This window comes from Leuresthes tenuis, unplaced genomic scaffold (genome assembly GCF_036924035.1).
Source record: "Leuresthes tenuis unplaced genomic scaffold, fLeuTen1.0.hap1 SCAF_1, whole genome shotgun sequence".
NCBI lineage: Eukaryota > Metazoa > Chordata > Actinopteri > Atheriniformes > Atherinopsidae > Leuresthes > Leuresthes tenuis.
In genome coordinates this window covers 39,104,985-39,123,028 of record NW_027325355.1, presented here as the reverse complement: position 1 = coordinate 39,123,028, position 18,044 = coordinate 39,104,985, and the positions used below count along the sequence as shown (strand labels likewise).

Sequence of the window (18,044 nt, the reverse complement as noted above, 5' to 3'; positions counted from 1 at the left end):
TTTTAAACCTTTTTCACGATCGTACTTAGAAGAACACCGAAGAAGTCATTATTTTAGAATATGACTAACCTGCCTATGGAGCCACATTGCCCCCTAGTGGTCCGTAGTATTGAATAATTAAAACCAAAATGGACAATAAATGGACATTTATATGAAATAATTAACTTAACCAAAGTTAACCAATGTTTCCCGCTGTTTCTTCTTGTATTCAATGTTTAACACAGGAAAATAACATTGTTTGGTTCGTTATTCGTAAGTCATAACTTTACAGATATCCATCTGAATTTTGAGACTCATAATCATTACCTACGTTAGGTTATGTTGTTATTTGATCTCTTTATATCATAAGTCTTTGTTATATCTTTAACCTTCATATCGTAAGAAGTTATGGTGTTTTAGAATCCTCTCAAATGTTTTATGAAACGGAGGAATGGAGAAAACAAGTGTCTTTGTTTATCCAAACTCTTAACGCCAGAATTAGATCGTCTTACAAAACACGCCCAGACAGACGTCACAACCGTTTCAGGCATACCGTTGGCTGAAAGTGTAACGTAAACCTACGTCATGCCCGCCTCCACAAGTCAAACTCAGGAACCCGCGATCCAAAGTAAAAAAAAAAGATTGAAATGACCAGGAACAGAGGTCAGAGCAAGGATGAGCAGAAGAAGAACAGAGAACAAGAGAGAAAATTAAGTAATCAGAAAGATGGCAGTAGAGGAGGATGAAAAGGAAGAAAAAGATCTGATCAAAGAAAGAAACATGATCGTTCGTCCATCTCATCTGTCTCCATGGCTGTTTTACGTCGCACGCTTTTCCTCTGCTGCTGCACGCGTCATCACATAGTTTTTCTCACCGAGAGAGCCAGCGTTAAGCTTGTCAACCTTTTTGTTAGTATCTGGTGAATCTAAGTTCAGCTCATCAGAGTTGGTCAGCAACCAAACCAACTCCGACATTTCGTCATTCTTTGCAGTGAAGTCCTCTATACCAGCGAGTTCCGTCTCCTTGCACCAAGAAGCTCCTGTGAAGAAGCAGCGACTTGCCTCAGACAACTTGAAAGTCACCCACGACTAAGGAAGGCCGTGAGACACGAGCCAAGAGAAACCACTTGGACCCGCTGGCGATCACCTGTTCTTTGGAGCTGACTAAACAGGACGAAGGTGTCAGATCTGCCCTGTACTTACCTTTCAGACGGTATGGTGGGTGTCGAGAGAAAATGATGAATTAATCCAAGCTGTTAGCCTTTAAATTCAAATAGTAACAAACCTAGACTATTTGAATATTTCCGGTATCCCTCCATTCCCTTCCCTTAGTCCTTTTCAATTCACTAAATGTTTCATATATAATCATCCATATTCAAAGCATTTCTGCTGTTGTCTTAAGGTTCATGTCTTTGGTCATATCGTTTTAATAAATGGTTCATATATATTTATAAAATCAACCGGTTGTGTTGTTATGTTTTCTTTACGTATTTGTAAGTCCAACCAAAGGAGAATTTCACAGTAGCGCATAAGACTGTAATATTAATTTTAACATACCAGAATCATAAGATTCTGTCTTTTCCTTCGATTGAAGGTGGTGCCCAAAACACCAGGTTATATAAGGCTTATTTAGATTCTTATAAATCCTTATATCTTATCACATCACACTGTAGTGTGCTTCATCACTTGTGATTCCAGACACTTAAACATGTAGCATAACCTATTTCACAGTGGCAATATACATGCCTTCATTCTCAATACTTCATCATTCCGACCTGGACACGGAGCTGTGAGCACAGTCATTATCATCTCTCATGTTTTTGTTTGAGAGCAGGTTGTTTTACTGTTTTTTAGTTATGAGGAAATATTCATTATTCCCCCCGTATGTAAGTTATTATACTTTTCTTATTAGTGTAAGAACTGGTTGCAATGTCATAATTGTAATTCATAATTCTGTTCCATAACCAGCCTGAGCATCAGTATGACCCCCACCCCACTTGAAAGTTTCTGTAGGGGAGAAAAACATCCAGTAAAAAAGGAACAAGCTTGAAAGCAACTTCCTATTGTATGTTGAAAGGCCGTTCTTTGTCATTTTATTGCATAACAAAAGAAATCCTCAGTCACGTACTGCTTGACTATGGAGGGCGATTCTGTGCATGTTCCTTTTTTTAAGAACAACTGGTAATTCCATTTTGTAGCAATCAGTGCTGACCAGTCACAGTCTGTCAGTGCACACAATGGGTGGGCTTTTGTGGCTGGTGCACAGTAATAAAAAGAGAACAGACTGTAAAGCCAACACTTCTCTCCTGTAAACAAGTTTCAAACTGAGCATCTGAGCACAAAGGAACAACTCATCGTTTTCCTTTACAGGTAGAAGACTGGCCGTGGCAGCAAATTTTGGGATTTTATGAAATATGTTGTTAATTTGTTTGATTTAGTCTTCTTAAGCAGGTTTACAGTTTTTTTTTCCAAAATCAGGACTAGTTTTCTGATTGTGTTTCATAATTTACATGGTTAGAATTAGCATGTAATAACAGTTACAACCAAAAGCCTCGGTGGATGATGCATTTGTAATGTTCTGATAACAGTGTGGCCTTTGCTGCTGTAATGTGTGGAGGAGATCCTTCTCTGGACTGCGTATCGATGCAGTTAATACCTGCTCCAGTCCATCAGTATTCAGCTGTGTACAGCTAATGTAATGTAGGATTAGAGTATTTTAGAAAGAGTAGGAACAACAGACAAGATTACTTTATTTAATATAGCATAAATTGGGTAATATCTGTTTGAAATCAAGTATCAACCAGGCTGTAATGTTGAGGACATGAGTAACAATATTAACAAAATCCGTCAAACTTTGCCATGATTTAGCAGGAACTGTAATTCCTGTATTTTTCACAGCTGGATCTCAGCTCTGGACCTCAGCCTGCTCGTTTGCTCAGATCGACAAAATGAAATCTGCAGTCTGTGTCGTCCTTCTCTTGCTGACTCTGCACCAAGGTATATGTTCAAGCTGTACGCATGACGAATGTTTCAAGTCCACATCGTCTGTGTCAGTATTCTCTGCAAGAAGTGTGCCGTACAAATCCTGTAATGAAACAGATTGCACCACACAAGCCCTTTTCACAGATTACTCGTTATTATTCAGATCCTCCTGCAGGCGGAGCTGTTGTGTTGGTTAATGTTTCATAGACAGTCAGCAGAGATCTGAGAGGTGAACCAATTATTTTGGAGCAAACAGTTTCTGTCCTTAAGGCTGATTGAGTGAAACCAGCTGGTGATTGTGAAGGTGATGATGCTTGCCATGAAGGAGTAATAGAACGTCCTGAGAATGTCCTGTCTTACTCCGAAGGAACTCAGCTTCCTTAGGAGCTACTGTCTCTGCTGGCTTTTCCTGAGGATCTCCTGTCAAAGGTCAAAGGTGGAGCCCAGATATTTGTATTCCTGAACCTGCTCCACTGGCTCACCGTGAATAGTGGAGGTGACTACTGCAGCAAGCTCCCTCTGCTTGTTGGAAAAGGTCACCACCATCTCTTTGGTTTTACTGACGTTCAGCTCCAGACACGAGTTGTCTCACCACTCCTGGAGGGCTGGTCCACGGGGCAGTGAAGAGTCTGACAGTAGGGACAGGAGATGAGTACCATGACTTTTGGTGTTAGCAAAACTTTTTCAGAAATGTATCACTGTAAAATGATTGGACATTTGATTTGTGGGCAGAGAATGCTTGCACCCTGAGCTAGGGACTTTTGTGTTATAACCCAGGCAGAATCATCATTATTGATCCCAGATTTGATATGAACAAACAAGAGCCTCTGTTAGTGTCTGCTGTGTGATTTCCCACTTCGACCTTACTGCTATATGCTTTTCTAACTGACTGCAACCACATACACTTAGTCCATTCCACCCTGGTTGAGCACAGCTGACTCAAACGAATCGTTATTCAGCATTCTGCAGAAGTGCTTTTTTAATCAAGATTGTTGAGGCAAGGACTTGGATTACATGCAGGACTTAAGGGATACAATTAGAAAGTGTTTACATTGTAAAGCTTTTTGTACCATTGTGAAGCAGTGAAAGAATGCAACAAAACTTTATGTTAAGTTAATAACAACGGTATGGCAAGTTAAAATGCCCAATCATTTTACTGCTTTCTACATGTCTGTAGAATAAAAATCGTATAATAAAAAGATATTTAGTACTTAATTTAAATTGATCAATTATTAGAATACATTAAAGTTTTAAAAGCAGAAACAAATGAACAAAAAAAGTTTTCTTTAAAATGATTGGATGATGGTGGAGATTTCTTGCACCATAAGTAAGTGTTTAACACAGCTACAACACAGAAGCTTAGTTTACAAAAATTAGTTTGTTGTCTTAGATTGCTGGAGGCTGTGGTTTAAATCCCGCCTGTGAGCCTCTTCTACGTGTTGAAAAAGCTATTTCACCAACAATTTTATTTTGAAAAGTACTGTTAAAACATTTTTCTATTTTCTGTAAAACATTCAAATGGTTGGATGTGTGGGTGGAGACTTTTAGATGAGTGTACCTGTAGATTTAGTGCCTTAGAAGCAAGGCATGATGGGAATCATGTTGACATACAACTACATGAGTGAGTTATTGTTGATGTTCACATATTACAGACTTTCACTGTAACATGTCCTAGATGCTTGCTGATTTTCCTTTATGTGAAATAGTAAAAAAATTGGAGAACATCTTCAAAGGGAATCCCTTTTCAGAGCTGCTGTGTAACTCAGCTGATCGAGCAAATAGCTCCTCAGGTGTTGCTTGGACCTTCTGCTGTATGCATTCATTCTGATGAGTAATATTTGGTTACTGAATTTAAAACAGCTTTTTTCACCAACATAAAGCCTTTTAAACTTCATTCATCATCACGATTCCCGCTGCTGTTTGGCAGGAACGGCCATTCTAGTTGTATTTGTTCTTCCTTAACTTTGTTCTCTCTTGTGTGTTGTGTTGTTTCCAGGAGAGGCGCTGAGATGTAACTTCTGTTTCTCAAACGATGCTAACCTCTGCGTCCCCACCAGCATTCAGACCTGTACGGGATCAGCTAACGCGTGTGCTGCTGTGATATTGCAAGGTCCAATTAGTAAGTCCTCCTTCAGTGGACTTGATTAGTAATTAGACCTGTGCATATGGGTTCATGTTCATTGAAAAAGGGAATCTAGTGTAAGTAAAGGGAACAAAGTTGTATTTGCAAGTTCCCACAAAATGAATGACAGCCTTGGCTACATCATTCATGTGTAGATTCTCTTTAGTCAGTTACAAAATGTAGTTGAAGTAAACTGCATTATGTTCAGTTTATTTTTTCAATAGTGCAACTGTGGAAAAATGTCCACTTCATTACTGAACAGTAACCAGCCTCAGAGTAACGTTTTGCTGAAAACAAAGATTGACCAGCTGCACAGAATTATGAGCATGAACAGGAATATTTATTACTGCAGGAAAAACCTGTTCAAATGTTGATGATCTGCACCAAATATTTAATAAAGCCAGCTTTGATGTCTAATGGGCTGCTGGTTTAGCTGGATGAGTAGACAATGCTGACACGTCCACATTATGATTAAATGCCTTCGTACTTTATCATTCCAGACCGTTCGTTCCGTCAGTGCATGAACATGGCAGTGTGTCAGGGTTATATTGGAACACCTGGTGCCTTCGCCCAATGCTGCAGCACTGACCTCTGCAACTGAGCCTCTTCACCACAGCCTGGAGCCACGTAGTCTCTGATCACTGGCATCTAGGGCTCTCTGTTGGCTTCTTGTTGCTGTCCCCCTTCGAGTGATTTGTTTGAATGAAGTTATGAAGAGGAGTGTTGTGCATTGCAGTCTGTTCCTTGTAGCCAAAGTGAAAGCTGTCAGGGTCAGTCCTGCCGAAGAACACCGGATGGCAGCAGATCACTTTTGACAACAATGAACATCTGCTCTGGCCACTGCTGCTTCTGGGTGTTTTATAAAAGACAAATCATTAAAGTGAATAACATTTAGAAATCCTTTTGTTTGGGGTTTGATGTCTTTCATCTTTCTATTATGAAAAGAAATGGTGAAGCTTATCTTTTTTTAAGGTATGGTTGTTTCACCACAGGATTAATTATCGGATTCCCTACTGAGGGGAACGCATGCAAAAACAACACATTTATCAATTTAAAGAAAGATATATGTTTTTTTTCTTTGAGCTGAGACCATTAAGCATCCAAGGTTATTGCACATTAATCTGTCCAGATTAACGTCTCACCATTAAAATTCTATGGTGAGTCAGAGTGATAAGACCAGTGTTGCAGAGGGTGTTTAACTGACTTGTGTACTGACATTATTTCACATGCTTCCAATGATAGTTAATGTAATTTTTCATTTTCAATGACTTCATGAGCCCTTTTCGCCCCCTTATTGCTGGAATCTCAGGGGAAACTGGGTAAACAGGCTAGCTCGAATGGCCACATTTGTATGTGACTAATCTTAAGATGAGTTGGCTGTAAGCATCACTTTATCAAGTGCCACTTTAAGCAGTTTTTAGAATTTAATTGAATAAGGGAATTTGCAGGATTTATGTCTAGATTATTTCTATCCAAGTTAAATCACATCAGACTTTCCCTTGAATCATTGAGAGATTAGTAAAACATAAAAGGCTCCGTGGGGAAAGACCCTTTTTGATAAACCTTAATCAATATTTCAAGTAAATATATTCTAGCAATATTAAACTGCCTACTTATTGACAGTTAATATACTTGTGTTTAACTAAAGATTTTAGATTTCCATTTAATAAGATAATCAACTTTGCACAGTAATCTCTAATGTTGAAACAAAGGATTTACTTCAGCATACAGCAGTTGCTACCTTGTAGCAGTGAAGGAATATTTCTTAGAATATTCTGAATAATTCTACATCCTGAAAGTCTTCATAAACTTTAGTAGAATTTATTACAAAATCAATTCATATGGATTACTGAGAGTTTGAAGGCCTTCAACCTGAATAACTATATTAGTGGTTTATCCCTGCTCTCTAACATGACCTGCAGAAGACGACTGGCAGCATGAGATACAGTTTCCACAGGTAGAAATAAAACAAACACGCATCGACCCTTTTATGATTCAAAGAGTGAAGATACCTTCAGATCCCAACAAAAAAAGTTTTATAGGTGGCCTAGGACACATTTATCCAAATTAGTTTGGTAGTAAATGGACAATATTTTACTTGAATACACTATAAAAAATAAAGAGCTATGAAAACTCAAAAATTCTAGGTAACTGGCTGCAACAGATTTTTGTGTTTTGAGTCCAACAAAAAATGTTGAGTTTAAAAAAAAAGTTTCACCAACTCATATTATTATTATTATTATTATTATTATTATTATTATTATTATTATTATTATTATTATTATTATTATTATTATTATTATTATTATTATTTTATTTTTATTTTATTTTTTTTATAGACAAACTTGAAAGTTAGAGTTGTGCCAACTTAAAATGTTTTCAAGCAGTTTGGTCAACTAATAATCTTTTAGATAATAGATAGATGTTCAGATAATAACTTTTATCCATTAGTAAAACTTTAGTTAGAGTACGTTAGGGTTGTTAAGTTAATATTTCAAGTTAAGGTTAATAACATTTAAACTTGCATTTCACAGAATATAAAACAAGTTTAAAGTTCACTTAATACTTTATTGAAAGTGATAATTGGAAACAATTCCATTTAACATTTCTGAATGCTAGACAGCCGTAGAACAAGCAACATGTATCACGGCTCTTCAGCAACAGAGAATCACTGTCTTAATGCAGCAAACCCAAGTGCAGAACAAGTAGCTCCATAACAATAATAACTTCCAAGTGTTATTGCCCTCTTGGAAAGTTTATCTGATGACCAAGCAGAGTCAGTCCTGTTTACTACCGTACGTTTGTTCCTTGATAATGCACACAGTCTAAACTATTATTTATCCTCTTGTCTGGATCTCGATTGAAAGGCTAATTACAAGGAAAAAATGTTGAATATCGCTTTAAGAATTAGCATGGCCTTTTTTAGTCAGGCTTTAGCTGACTTACATACTAACTTACATAGGACAGGCCAAATAGCAAGGCGAATGCTTTGGGGAGGTCTGGGAGATCTGTGAGGACAATGTCCTCTTCCAACACAACAGCAATAATCTGGACTCTGGACAGCAAGGTAGGGGCACCATCATCTTCAAGGGCAGTGAGGATACCACTCTTGAGTCCTTTTGTCAGACTGTCATCAGTTTCCTGATAAAAACCTGAGGGTGGTGCCAAATTTAGAGATAACCGAAAATGAAAAATTAGGAACCAATTCCTTCCCATAAATCTAAAAATGTTGAGCCTCCTACTGTACTCACCAAGCATGTCCTGAGGAGCTTCTCTGAATCCTCACAAAGAAACAAGGGTAGACCTTGCAGGGATGTGTTCCTTCTGTGTAGTCCAATGTCAGATGTCTGAACCCCCCCACCAAAAAAAAACTACTTGTCAGAGAAGTGACCAACACTGTGTTATTACATAAGTGGTGCTGCCTCCTTAGAGCAACAATTAGAGACTGAGCCACAGACATGTACATTCCAATAATAAACATTTAAATGTATCTCAAGTGATCAGTCCATCTGGTGATCAAGCTTGTCAAGGAGTTTTTCCATTTCTTGACCAATGGCACCTGTCTTGGCACGGTATAACTTCAGCAGGCGAGTAGAGGACTCATCTGAGGCTGACCTGAAGGTCCCTAGTAGCTCCTTGGTGGTGACACGGTAGAACTCAGATCAACAGATCTGTTGAACACAAAAGCAGAATCACAATTCAGTATAAAAACATTTATTTCAAATTAAAACATTACTGTAAATAATTGCTGTTGAGTTGTTGAAATCAGTTTGAATTGTTTGTTTCAAAGTCACACATTTGAAAAGGACAATGCACAGTCTTGATTTCTTAGATGATGTCCAAGATGAACCAAAAACTTACGTTCACTACATATGTGACTTCTCTTGCCATTTCACAGTCCTGCTGTGTGATCTGGAAAGGTGTGATCTGAGTGCACCAGCTGTTTTGAGGTTAGACGCACAGTCAATATGGACACAGGGCCAGTGTGCCAGCGGTGTCTCAAAAGAACATCTTGATTGGACTCAACAAATGTACAGAACTTGCACTGCATATATGACCCAAAATCAGGCCTGGACTGGGACAAAAATTCGGCCCTGGACTTTTTGGTCTAGACTGGCCCACCACAACCCGCGTGCAGATACTGTGCCAACTCGGTCTGTTGATGTACTGTACATATAATCGCACAAGCCCTTAATAACACTACTATACTGAATGATATCCCTTGATATTCTGGAGCATTGAATAAAATAAGTGATGACTACACAGTATGTTGCTCACTTGCTCTTTAGAAGGATACTGGAGAAGGATTGTCAGTGGACTTGGCAAATGCCATGCAAACGAAGCAAAACAGTGCGTGGCGTCCTTGACTGTATGAAAGCCACTTTCGAAGTGTGCCATCCATGCAGCGGAAAACTTTCTGCCATTTGGGGTTACTTGTTGATTGTTGAGGGTGATGGTTAAAACATAGCTGGATTGGGACGGGTGAAATCATCAATGGGTGGGCTTAGGGTCTCTGGTTAGAGAGCTGATGTACTGGGCACAAACCTGGACGTGAAAAGTAGAGAAATAGTACGGAATATGTTTGAACGCCCCTAATATGCATGCAGATGTTTAATTGTAACTGTATAATGTGAAATGGGTCATTGTCTCCTTGTCTCTTATTTGATATAATTTAATCTGAAAATTTCCATAAATAAGTGTTCAAAAAAAGAAAAGCAAGGACAATAAATCATAAACACTGACAGAAAAAAATAGGTAAAGCATATTTGAACAAATTGGACGGTGGGCTTGAAGAAAGCATATTGATACTTCAAACACTTTAACTCTGGTGACCTGATTTGTAATTATAAAAATGGTCAAAAAGCAGATCTGCATGCTCAAACCACACCACCATAGAATAGTGGTGAATTAATCAGGGTAGTATATCATTTTCCAACACTTTAGAACTAGATTTACACCACATGTTATCTATTATGTCAAGTAAAGTTCATAGACAACGTTTCTGAACATTTAGTGAATGAGTGTTTAACCACAACACGTTAGCTAACACGCACACCTACTATCACCACCACCAATCTCCTCCTCCCCCTCCTGTACGACCAGGGCAGCGGGAGCCTCACTTTCTCTGAGAGAGACGCAGCGTAGCCAAAGCCCTGGAGCCGGAGGCTACGCCGCAAGGTCAGCCACTGCCGGCCCATTACTGACCAGAGACAACTTGTTTAATGTTTTAACCAGAACCCATGAAAAAAATACAAAGCAGGATAATCGATTAGTATCACCCACAGTCACCTCTGACATACCAATGACGATCTAGAATGAAGTAAACCCAAAGATAGTATATCGAACCAAGACTCACACTTCACTTTCAAAGCCCCTTTGTCTTCATGTAAACAACCAGGACCTTTGTGGTTGATCTCAAACTAAAGCATACAATATTTGACCACAAAATAGCAAAGATAAGACGTACGTGTCGTTTTGTGGATTTTTTTTTTGTTACTCTTTGGGGGCTAGCTCGCCGGGTTTTCGCAGCACAGTGATGAGGCACATATATTTGTAATCAGCAGAGTCTCTGCTTTCATACCTCATTTGTGTGGTTTGGTTGAAGTGGTGAAAGTGGTGAAACTCGATTATAGCTACAGTTGGGTTATGCTCCTTATCTGAGGGTAATTATCCTTGGATATATGGCGGTGAATGAATGTCATGTATGTATGTAATGTACGATAGGTGGCGCTGTACCCATTTCAGCTATCGCTAATAGAACCACTTCCTATTGATGTCTTCACCACCAACAACAACAAACTCAGGCATTCAGAAAGATGGGGAACGCAGAGCGAGATGAAGCTGCGTCCCTCTACATCTGTGATGAGCTGGTTATGGCACAGACGATGCACAACGGCGCATTCTCCATCGCGTTGTTTGTTTCTTTCTGACGGCGGCAACAACAACAGTAATATCGTCCTTTGACTTCTGGGTGACGATCGCGGGAAAAACTCTCGCATGCGCAGAACGTTCGATCCAATACACTGTCGTCTCCAGGCACATTAAGTTCGCAATTGGAGTTATCCTGGGGTCTTAATTCGATCGCAAGTAACCCGATCCGATTCGATTTCTTGTCGGATTAAGCTTGTTACATGAGCTGAATAACTCAATCTTATTGTAATTTAGCCATTAATCTGATCTGATTGCCCGCATGTAACCGCACTGACTGAAGTGGACATAAGCTGTTTTCGTGTTTTTGTTACATGCCCAAATAATTGCTTGGGGATTGAACTATGTTTCGTTTGGGTGGCAATGCTTGGTAGAGGCTTTTAGCTGACTTTCTCCCCGTCATTTTGGTATGTTTCATGTTAGGACTGCACTACACACCCATCGTCTGTGTAGTAGGGCTCCACAATTAATCGTATTTTGATCGTGATCACGATTTTGGTGGCCACAATTGAATGAACCTGATCGTCAATGATATTTACATTCAAAATGTGAGCTCTGCTGCCTGGATCTCTAACCACACATGTTCTCAACCAGCAGTCTACAAACCACCAGGGGGCGAAAGCATGGTTAAGGCTTCATCAATCCCCGTCCATATCCAGCGCCAACCCAGACAACCATTACAGCAACCCTGCACCGGGCAGTACCCTATCCATCTACCTCCCAAAGATGTGCAGAAATTACAGACGCGATCATTTTTATTTGGCCAAAGAAATCTGTCCAATCAATACAGTGAGCAATGAAGGCTTCAGAAAAATGGTCAAAACATTGGACAAGAAATACGAGATCCCCTCGCGCAATTATTTCTCTAAAGTGGCGTTGTCTGCGCTCATTTCTGAAGCCAGAAAATGTTAACAGGCTGGTGTTTCTTCAAAACCTATAGGCCTAATGTTCTAGACCTAGGCCTTTTCTCTATAAGTTGTAATTGCTTCATTAAGTTGCACTTTGAGATTGCACTCTGCAATAACATTTTCAGTTAGTTCTTTAAAATTGAAGTTTATTGCATTTTTGTTTTTATTTTGCATTATTTATCATTTATTCTAATCTAAAGTTTAATTTTTCACTAAAAATGGTTGCACATTGTTTGTTTATAAATGGTGCAAAAAAAATACATGTTTTTCCAGACATGATGAAAGATCGTGATTAATAATTGTGATTTCAATATTGATCAAAATAATTGTGATTATGATAGGGCTGTACGCAGGGCCCAAAAAATACTGAGGTCATGAGTCAGAACTTCTAGGTGGATTCAGGGGCATGTTCCCCTGGAAATTTTTAAAATTCTGTTATTTAAATCTGGCCATTTTCAGAGTCTTAAAGGAACAAAAACAACATCATAATGACCTTTAGGCTTATTTGTTTTGTTTGTTATCAGAGAACATCAGCCTCATCCTAAATAATTTGCAAATGAGTTACATTGTAAAACTGGAGAATGAATTTCATGTCAAGTCATGGATTAGGAATAAAAAGGAATGAACTGTCCTGGGACAGTATATATACAATATATACAAATGCTTCATATTTCCTTCAGTATTCATATTTCCTTCAGTATTTAAAATACATACCCAAGCCCTATTACACTATCATGTTGATGATAGTGCCTAATCTGTTCACTCTTGTTAAGGAAAACCAGCTTTTGAACACATTTCTATTATAATCTTACACAATACTTCAATTATCATGCATTATACATCTGACTTTTAAAATACATCTTCCTTTCATAGTACCTGCTCTCCCTCTATCACTGCTCCTCATCTTGCTGCTTGGCCCAAAGATGAGCTTGGTTTGGCTCAGCCTTTTCCTCCCTATCCTGTTTTCCCTTTAGTGAAGAATATAAAAAACTGGACTATCTCACTCACCTGCACCTTAATGCTAACGTCAATAATATTGTTAATATTGTAAATTTTTACACTTATATTTTAATACCCTACACTCGACACTTTTTTACTGAAGCATTTTTCTTATTTTCTTATTTTGTGTGGAATTATTGCGCCAAGGTTTTTTTTATTCAACATATTTATATTTAAATTTTTATCCTTAATTCTTGGTAGCAGGTAAAAAGAAAATTTCACAGCACATTGTACTATGTATGATTGGGGTCTGGTCGCGGGGGCAGCAGCTTTAACAGAGAAACGCAGATGTCCCTGTCCCCGGCCACTTCCTCCAACTCTTCTGGGGGGACCCCGAGGCGTTCCCAGGCCAGCCGAGAGACATAGTCTCTCCAACGTGTCCTAGGTCTTCCCCGGGGTCTCCTCCCAGTGGCATGTGCCCGGAACATCTCTCCAGGGGGCGTCCTAACCAGATGCCCAAGCCACCTCATCTGACTCCTCTCAATGCGGAGGAGCAGCGGTTCTACTCCGAGCCCCTCCCAGATGGCTGAGCTTCTCACCCCATCTCTAAGGGAGAGCCCAGACACCCTGCGGAGGAAACCCATTTCGTCCGCTTGTATTCGCGATCTCGTTCTTTCGATCACTACCTACAACTCGTGACCATAGGTGAGGATGGGAACGTAGATTGACCAGTAAATAGAGAGCTTTGCCTTCTGGCTCAGCTCCTTCTTCACAAGGACGGGTCGGTGCAGAGCCCGCAACACTGCAGACGATACACCGATCCGTCCTTCAATCTCATGCTCCGTTCACGTCCCTCACTCGTGAACAAGACCCCGAGATACTTGAACTCCTCCACTTGGGGAAGGATCTCATTCCCGACCCGGAGAGAGCATTCCACCCTTTTCCGGCTGAGAACAATAGTCTCAGATTTGGAGGCGCTGATTCTCATCCCAGCCGCTTCACACTCGGCTGCGAATCGCTCCAGTGAGAGCTGAAGGTCACGGCCTAACGACGCTAACAGAACCACATCATCTGCAAAAAGCAGAGACCCGATTCTGAGGTCGCCAAATCGGACACCCTCAATGCCCTGGCTGCGCCTAGAAATCTGTCCATAAAAGTTAGGAACAAAATCGGTGACAAAGGGCAGCCCTGACGGAGTCCAACCCTCACCGGAAATGTATCCAACTTACTGCCGGCAATGCGGACCAAACTCTAACACCGGTCATACAGAGACCGAACGGCCCCTATCAAGGGGCCCGGCACTCCATATTCCCGGAGCACCCCCCACAGGACTCCCCGAGGGACACGGTCGAACGCTTTCTCCAAGTCCACAAAACACATGTAGACCGGTTGGGTGAACTCCCATGCCCCCTCCAGGATCCTGCCGAGGGTATAGAGCTGGTCCACTGTTCCATGGCAGAGAAAGAAAACCACACTGCACCTCCTGAATCCGAGACTCGACTGTCTGACGGATCCTCCTCTCCAGTACCACCGAATAGACCTTACCAGGGAGGCTGAGGAGTGTGATACCCCTATAGTTGGAACACACCCTCCGGTTCCCCTTTTTAAAGAGGGGGACCACCACCCCGATCTGCCAATCCAGAGGCACTGTCCCCGATGTCCAAGGCCCGAGTTTTCGCCTCATCAACCGCCGAAGCCGCAGCCGCAGCCCACTTGGTCTGTTGGTACCCATCAGCTGCTTCCAGAGTCTCACTGGCCAAGAAGGCCCGATAGGACTCCTTCTTCAGCTTGACGGCTTCCCTCACCACTGGTGTCCACCTGCGGGTTCGAGGATTGCTGCCATGACAGGCACCGACCACCTTACGGCCACAGCTCGACAATGGAGTCACGGAACATGGCCCATTCGGACTCAATGTCCCCCACCTCCCCCGGGATATGGTTAAAGCTCTGCCGGAGGTGAGAGTTAAAGCTCCTCCTGACGGGGGATTCCGACAAACGTTCCCAGCAGACCCTCACAATACGTTAGGGCCTGCCAGGTCTGATCGGCATCCTCCCCCACCAGCAGAGCCAACTCACCACACGTGGTGATCAGTTGACAGCTCCGCCCCTCTCTTCACCCGAGTGTCCAGGACATACGGCCGCAAGTCCGATGATACAACCACAAAGTTGATAATCGAACTGCGGCCAAGGGTGTCCTGGTGCCAAGTGCACATATGGACACCCTTATGCCTGAACATGGTGTTCGTTATGGACAGTCCATGACTGGCACAGAAGTCCAACAACATAACACCACTCTGATTCAGATCGGGGGGGCTGTTCCTTCCAATCACACCCTTCCAGGTCTCACTGTCATTGCCCACGTGAGCATTGAAGTCCCCCAGCAGAACGAGGGAGTCTCTGGTAGGAGCATTCTCCAGTGCCTCCCCCAGGGACTCCAAAAAGGGTGGGTACTCTGAACTGCTGTTTGGCGCATAGGCACAAACAACATTCAGGACCCGTCCCCCCACCCGAAGGTGGAGGGAGGCTGCTCTCTCGTCCACCGGGGTAAACCCCAATGTACAGGCACACAGCCGGGGGGCAATAAGTACGCCCACACCTGATCTGCGCATCTCACCACGGGCAACTGCAGAGTGGAAGAGAGTCCAACCCCTCCCATCCCAAGAGTTAGCTTCAGTTCAGTTGAGAAATCAACACTGAATAAACGTTTCATTTTCAATGGAAGACGTCGCTGACATTTCAATCGCAAAATGAATGTTGACTCAACCGGTGGAAATTGATTGACGACCGGTACTGACGGAGTTAACCAAAATTAAAGTTTGATTCATGTTTCTTTACTATCCGAGTAGTACGCTGGGCTGCAATAAAATATCTCCACATTAAAATGCATTTTGTCCTGAAAGTCATCTACCACTTAAACTGCTCTCCACCTACATGTTTAGCTTTATGTGCTCCTCTTCCTGTGACTGGTGTGACTGATTGACTCACTAATGGTAGTAGTAAGATCAACGTCCAACATGTGTGTGGTAGTTACCATAGCGACAGTGCATGTTTTTGATGACGGGCAGCACGTATGCCCAAACTAAGCCACTGTTTTATTAAACAGCCGCGCTACTCTTGGCTCTTCAAATATAAAATCACCACAATTTAAGCAAAAAATAAATAAATACAGAGGACACGACCTTGGTGTCCTCTATGGTAGTTACGGCCTTGCCTAGTATCCAGTGCTGGGACACTGAATCAATGACATCGACTGCGTGTGGATCCAACAATTTTTAAAAATTCGAAGCTTCCCCCTTCTCGGAGCTTCGGAAACACTTCCATCACCTTCTCTGTTATGACCATAGAATCACCATTATAAAGGAAACCATGGACCATGGAGAAAATGAATCATAACTCATATTGACTCACCTAAAACTAAGTAAATAAGCCTGTGATAACTATTATTCACACTATGAAAATCAATTAAGTTTGAGTCAAATATGAACATTTATACATATCTTATACTTTTAACAATATTTATGACTATAAAAAGAAATGCAGAGTAGAACTGCAAATAATTTCAAGGAGCCACAGACAGTAGAAACTTTTTTGGGTTTTGGTAAATGCCTAGTTTAGCACTGACCTGAAAATGTCACTTTTTGCTCTCCAAGTCCTGAAGAAAGAATGTCCACTCAAAGCGATATGCTTGGGACACCTTCGCCTTGTGGTCAGCCAAACAACAGATGGTGTGTGTATAGCTTCTGCGGCTATAGATTTGAGCTGGTCTTCTCATTGTATTTCTTCTGGATCCACTGTTATACAGTGTAAAGAGCCTTGCTACCTTGGCTGAAACACGGATACAGATAAACATCACAGCTCAATGGTCACCAGACAGCTCAAACAGCCTCAACTTGTATCTTGGGATGCTCAAGCCAGCTAGTGTCTGCGGCAGTGGTTGAGAGGATAATTTAGATTTAATTCAAACTTCTATCTTGGGATGCTCAAGCCAGCTAGTGTCTGTGGCAATAGGTGAGAGGTTAATTTAGGTTTAATTCAACAACAATACAGAGTAACTTAAACAGTTTATTTGCAGAAATACTCACCATCAGAGAAAGCTGATCGAACATGGAGGTGACTTCTAGGTGAAACCCCTGAAAATTTCGTTAGAAACCCCGTTTTTTCCAAAGTGTCGAAATGCCCAAGTCTACTGTTGTTGGCCAGGCCTCAAACCGAGTGTTGCTTAAGCTTGTGTGTCTTGCTAACAAAGATATTTACAGTGAGCCCAACTCTGGAACTAAAACTCAACATTGTTGTTTAGATTAAATTACATTGCAAAGTTAACATGGATACTTAATGTCTTATATTCAGCTTACACAGAAATCATAATGAGACCAACAATTTTAAGTTTTCCTTTTTACAGTGTAGTGCTTTTACACTGCAAGACACATTCACACACACTCTTACAGCATGCCTTATACAGTACAGTACAGGCTTGTGGAACTATGGTTCAAGGCTTGAGACAAAAGGGCTGGTAATGATGCTCATGTGGAGAGACATCATACTGGCACAAGACAAGGGCAACGCAGACTATTTAAACACACGAGGGACCAAGGGGAACAGGTGGAAACACTTTGGAATCAGGGAAGACAATCAGACGCTTGACACGGGAGGAAGGGCAAGATACCTGAAACGAGAGGAGAAGGTCAGTGATTTTTCAAAATAAAACAGGAAATGACGAGTCAAGACATGTAACAGAACATAAACCGTGACAGTTGATGGAAAAGGAGTGATAGTATGCTTATGAGCCTGATACCCAAAAAACCTGCTAGAAACCCTAACCCTAACCCATACAAAGGCAGTTTAAAAACGTTGCCAAGCTCAGGAAACCAACAGATTGCACTGAAATTTCGATTCAAACCCCTGTCCTGAGTGTGCATGAGGCAATGGTGGAAAGAAAAACTCCTTTTTAACAGGAAAAACTCTCAGGCAGAACCTGAACCAGGAAGGTCTACCATCAATCTCAATATGTAGCCAACTCTGATGCTGGTAGAGTTATGGCAGCCTCAGATGAGTGAGCAGGCATTTTATCAAACATGTTTCAAGGTTTCAAGTTTCAGTTTCAAGTGTGGCTGATGTGTGGCTACACATGCCATTATGAACTGCCTCTGACCAGGACAGCTGGTTGAATGGGTAGCCATCCCATCTCTT

At 41.2% G+C, this 18,044-nt stretch overlaps 1 protein-coding gene across 1 annotated transcript; it reads left to right on the top strand.

Annotated features, from left to right (window-relative positions):
- The first annotated feature begins 2,249 nt into the window (after positions 1-2,249).
- On the top strand, positions 2,250-5,982 carry LOC140294349 (lymphocyte antigen 6D-like). The gene is made up of 4 exons (XM_072379585.1): positions 2,250-2,348; positions 2,877-2,975; positions 4,957-5,079; positions 5,583-5,982. Exons 2-4 carry the CDS (start codon positions 2,927-2,929, stop codon positions 5,681-5,683), a joined length of 273 nt encoding a protein of 90 aa, XP_072235686.1. The 5' UTR covers positions 2,250-2,348; positions 2,877-2,926; the 3' UTR covers positions 5,684-5,982.
- Positions 5,983-18,044: the final 12,062 nt, after the last annotated feature.

What these genes read in the sequence shown, in the direction of transcription:
- LOC140294349 (XM_072379585.1), top strand. Translation starts at nt 2,927, where the DNA reads ATGAAATCTGCAGTCTGTGTCGTCCTTCTCTTGCTGACTCTGCACCAA. An exon ending in CTTGCTGACTCTGCACCAAG is followed by an intron (nt 2,976 to 4,956) that starts GTATATGTTCAA and finishes TGTTGTTTCCAG; the next exon opens with GAGAGGCGCTGAGATGTAAC. An exon ending in GATATTGCAAGGTCCAATTA is followed by an intron (nt 5,080 to 5,582) that starts GTAAGTCCTCCT and finishes TTATCATTCCAG; the next exon opens with ACCGTTCGTTCCGTCAGTGC.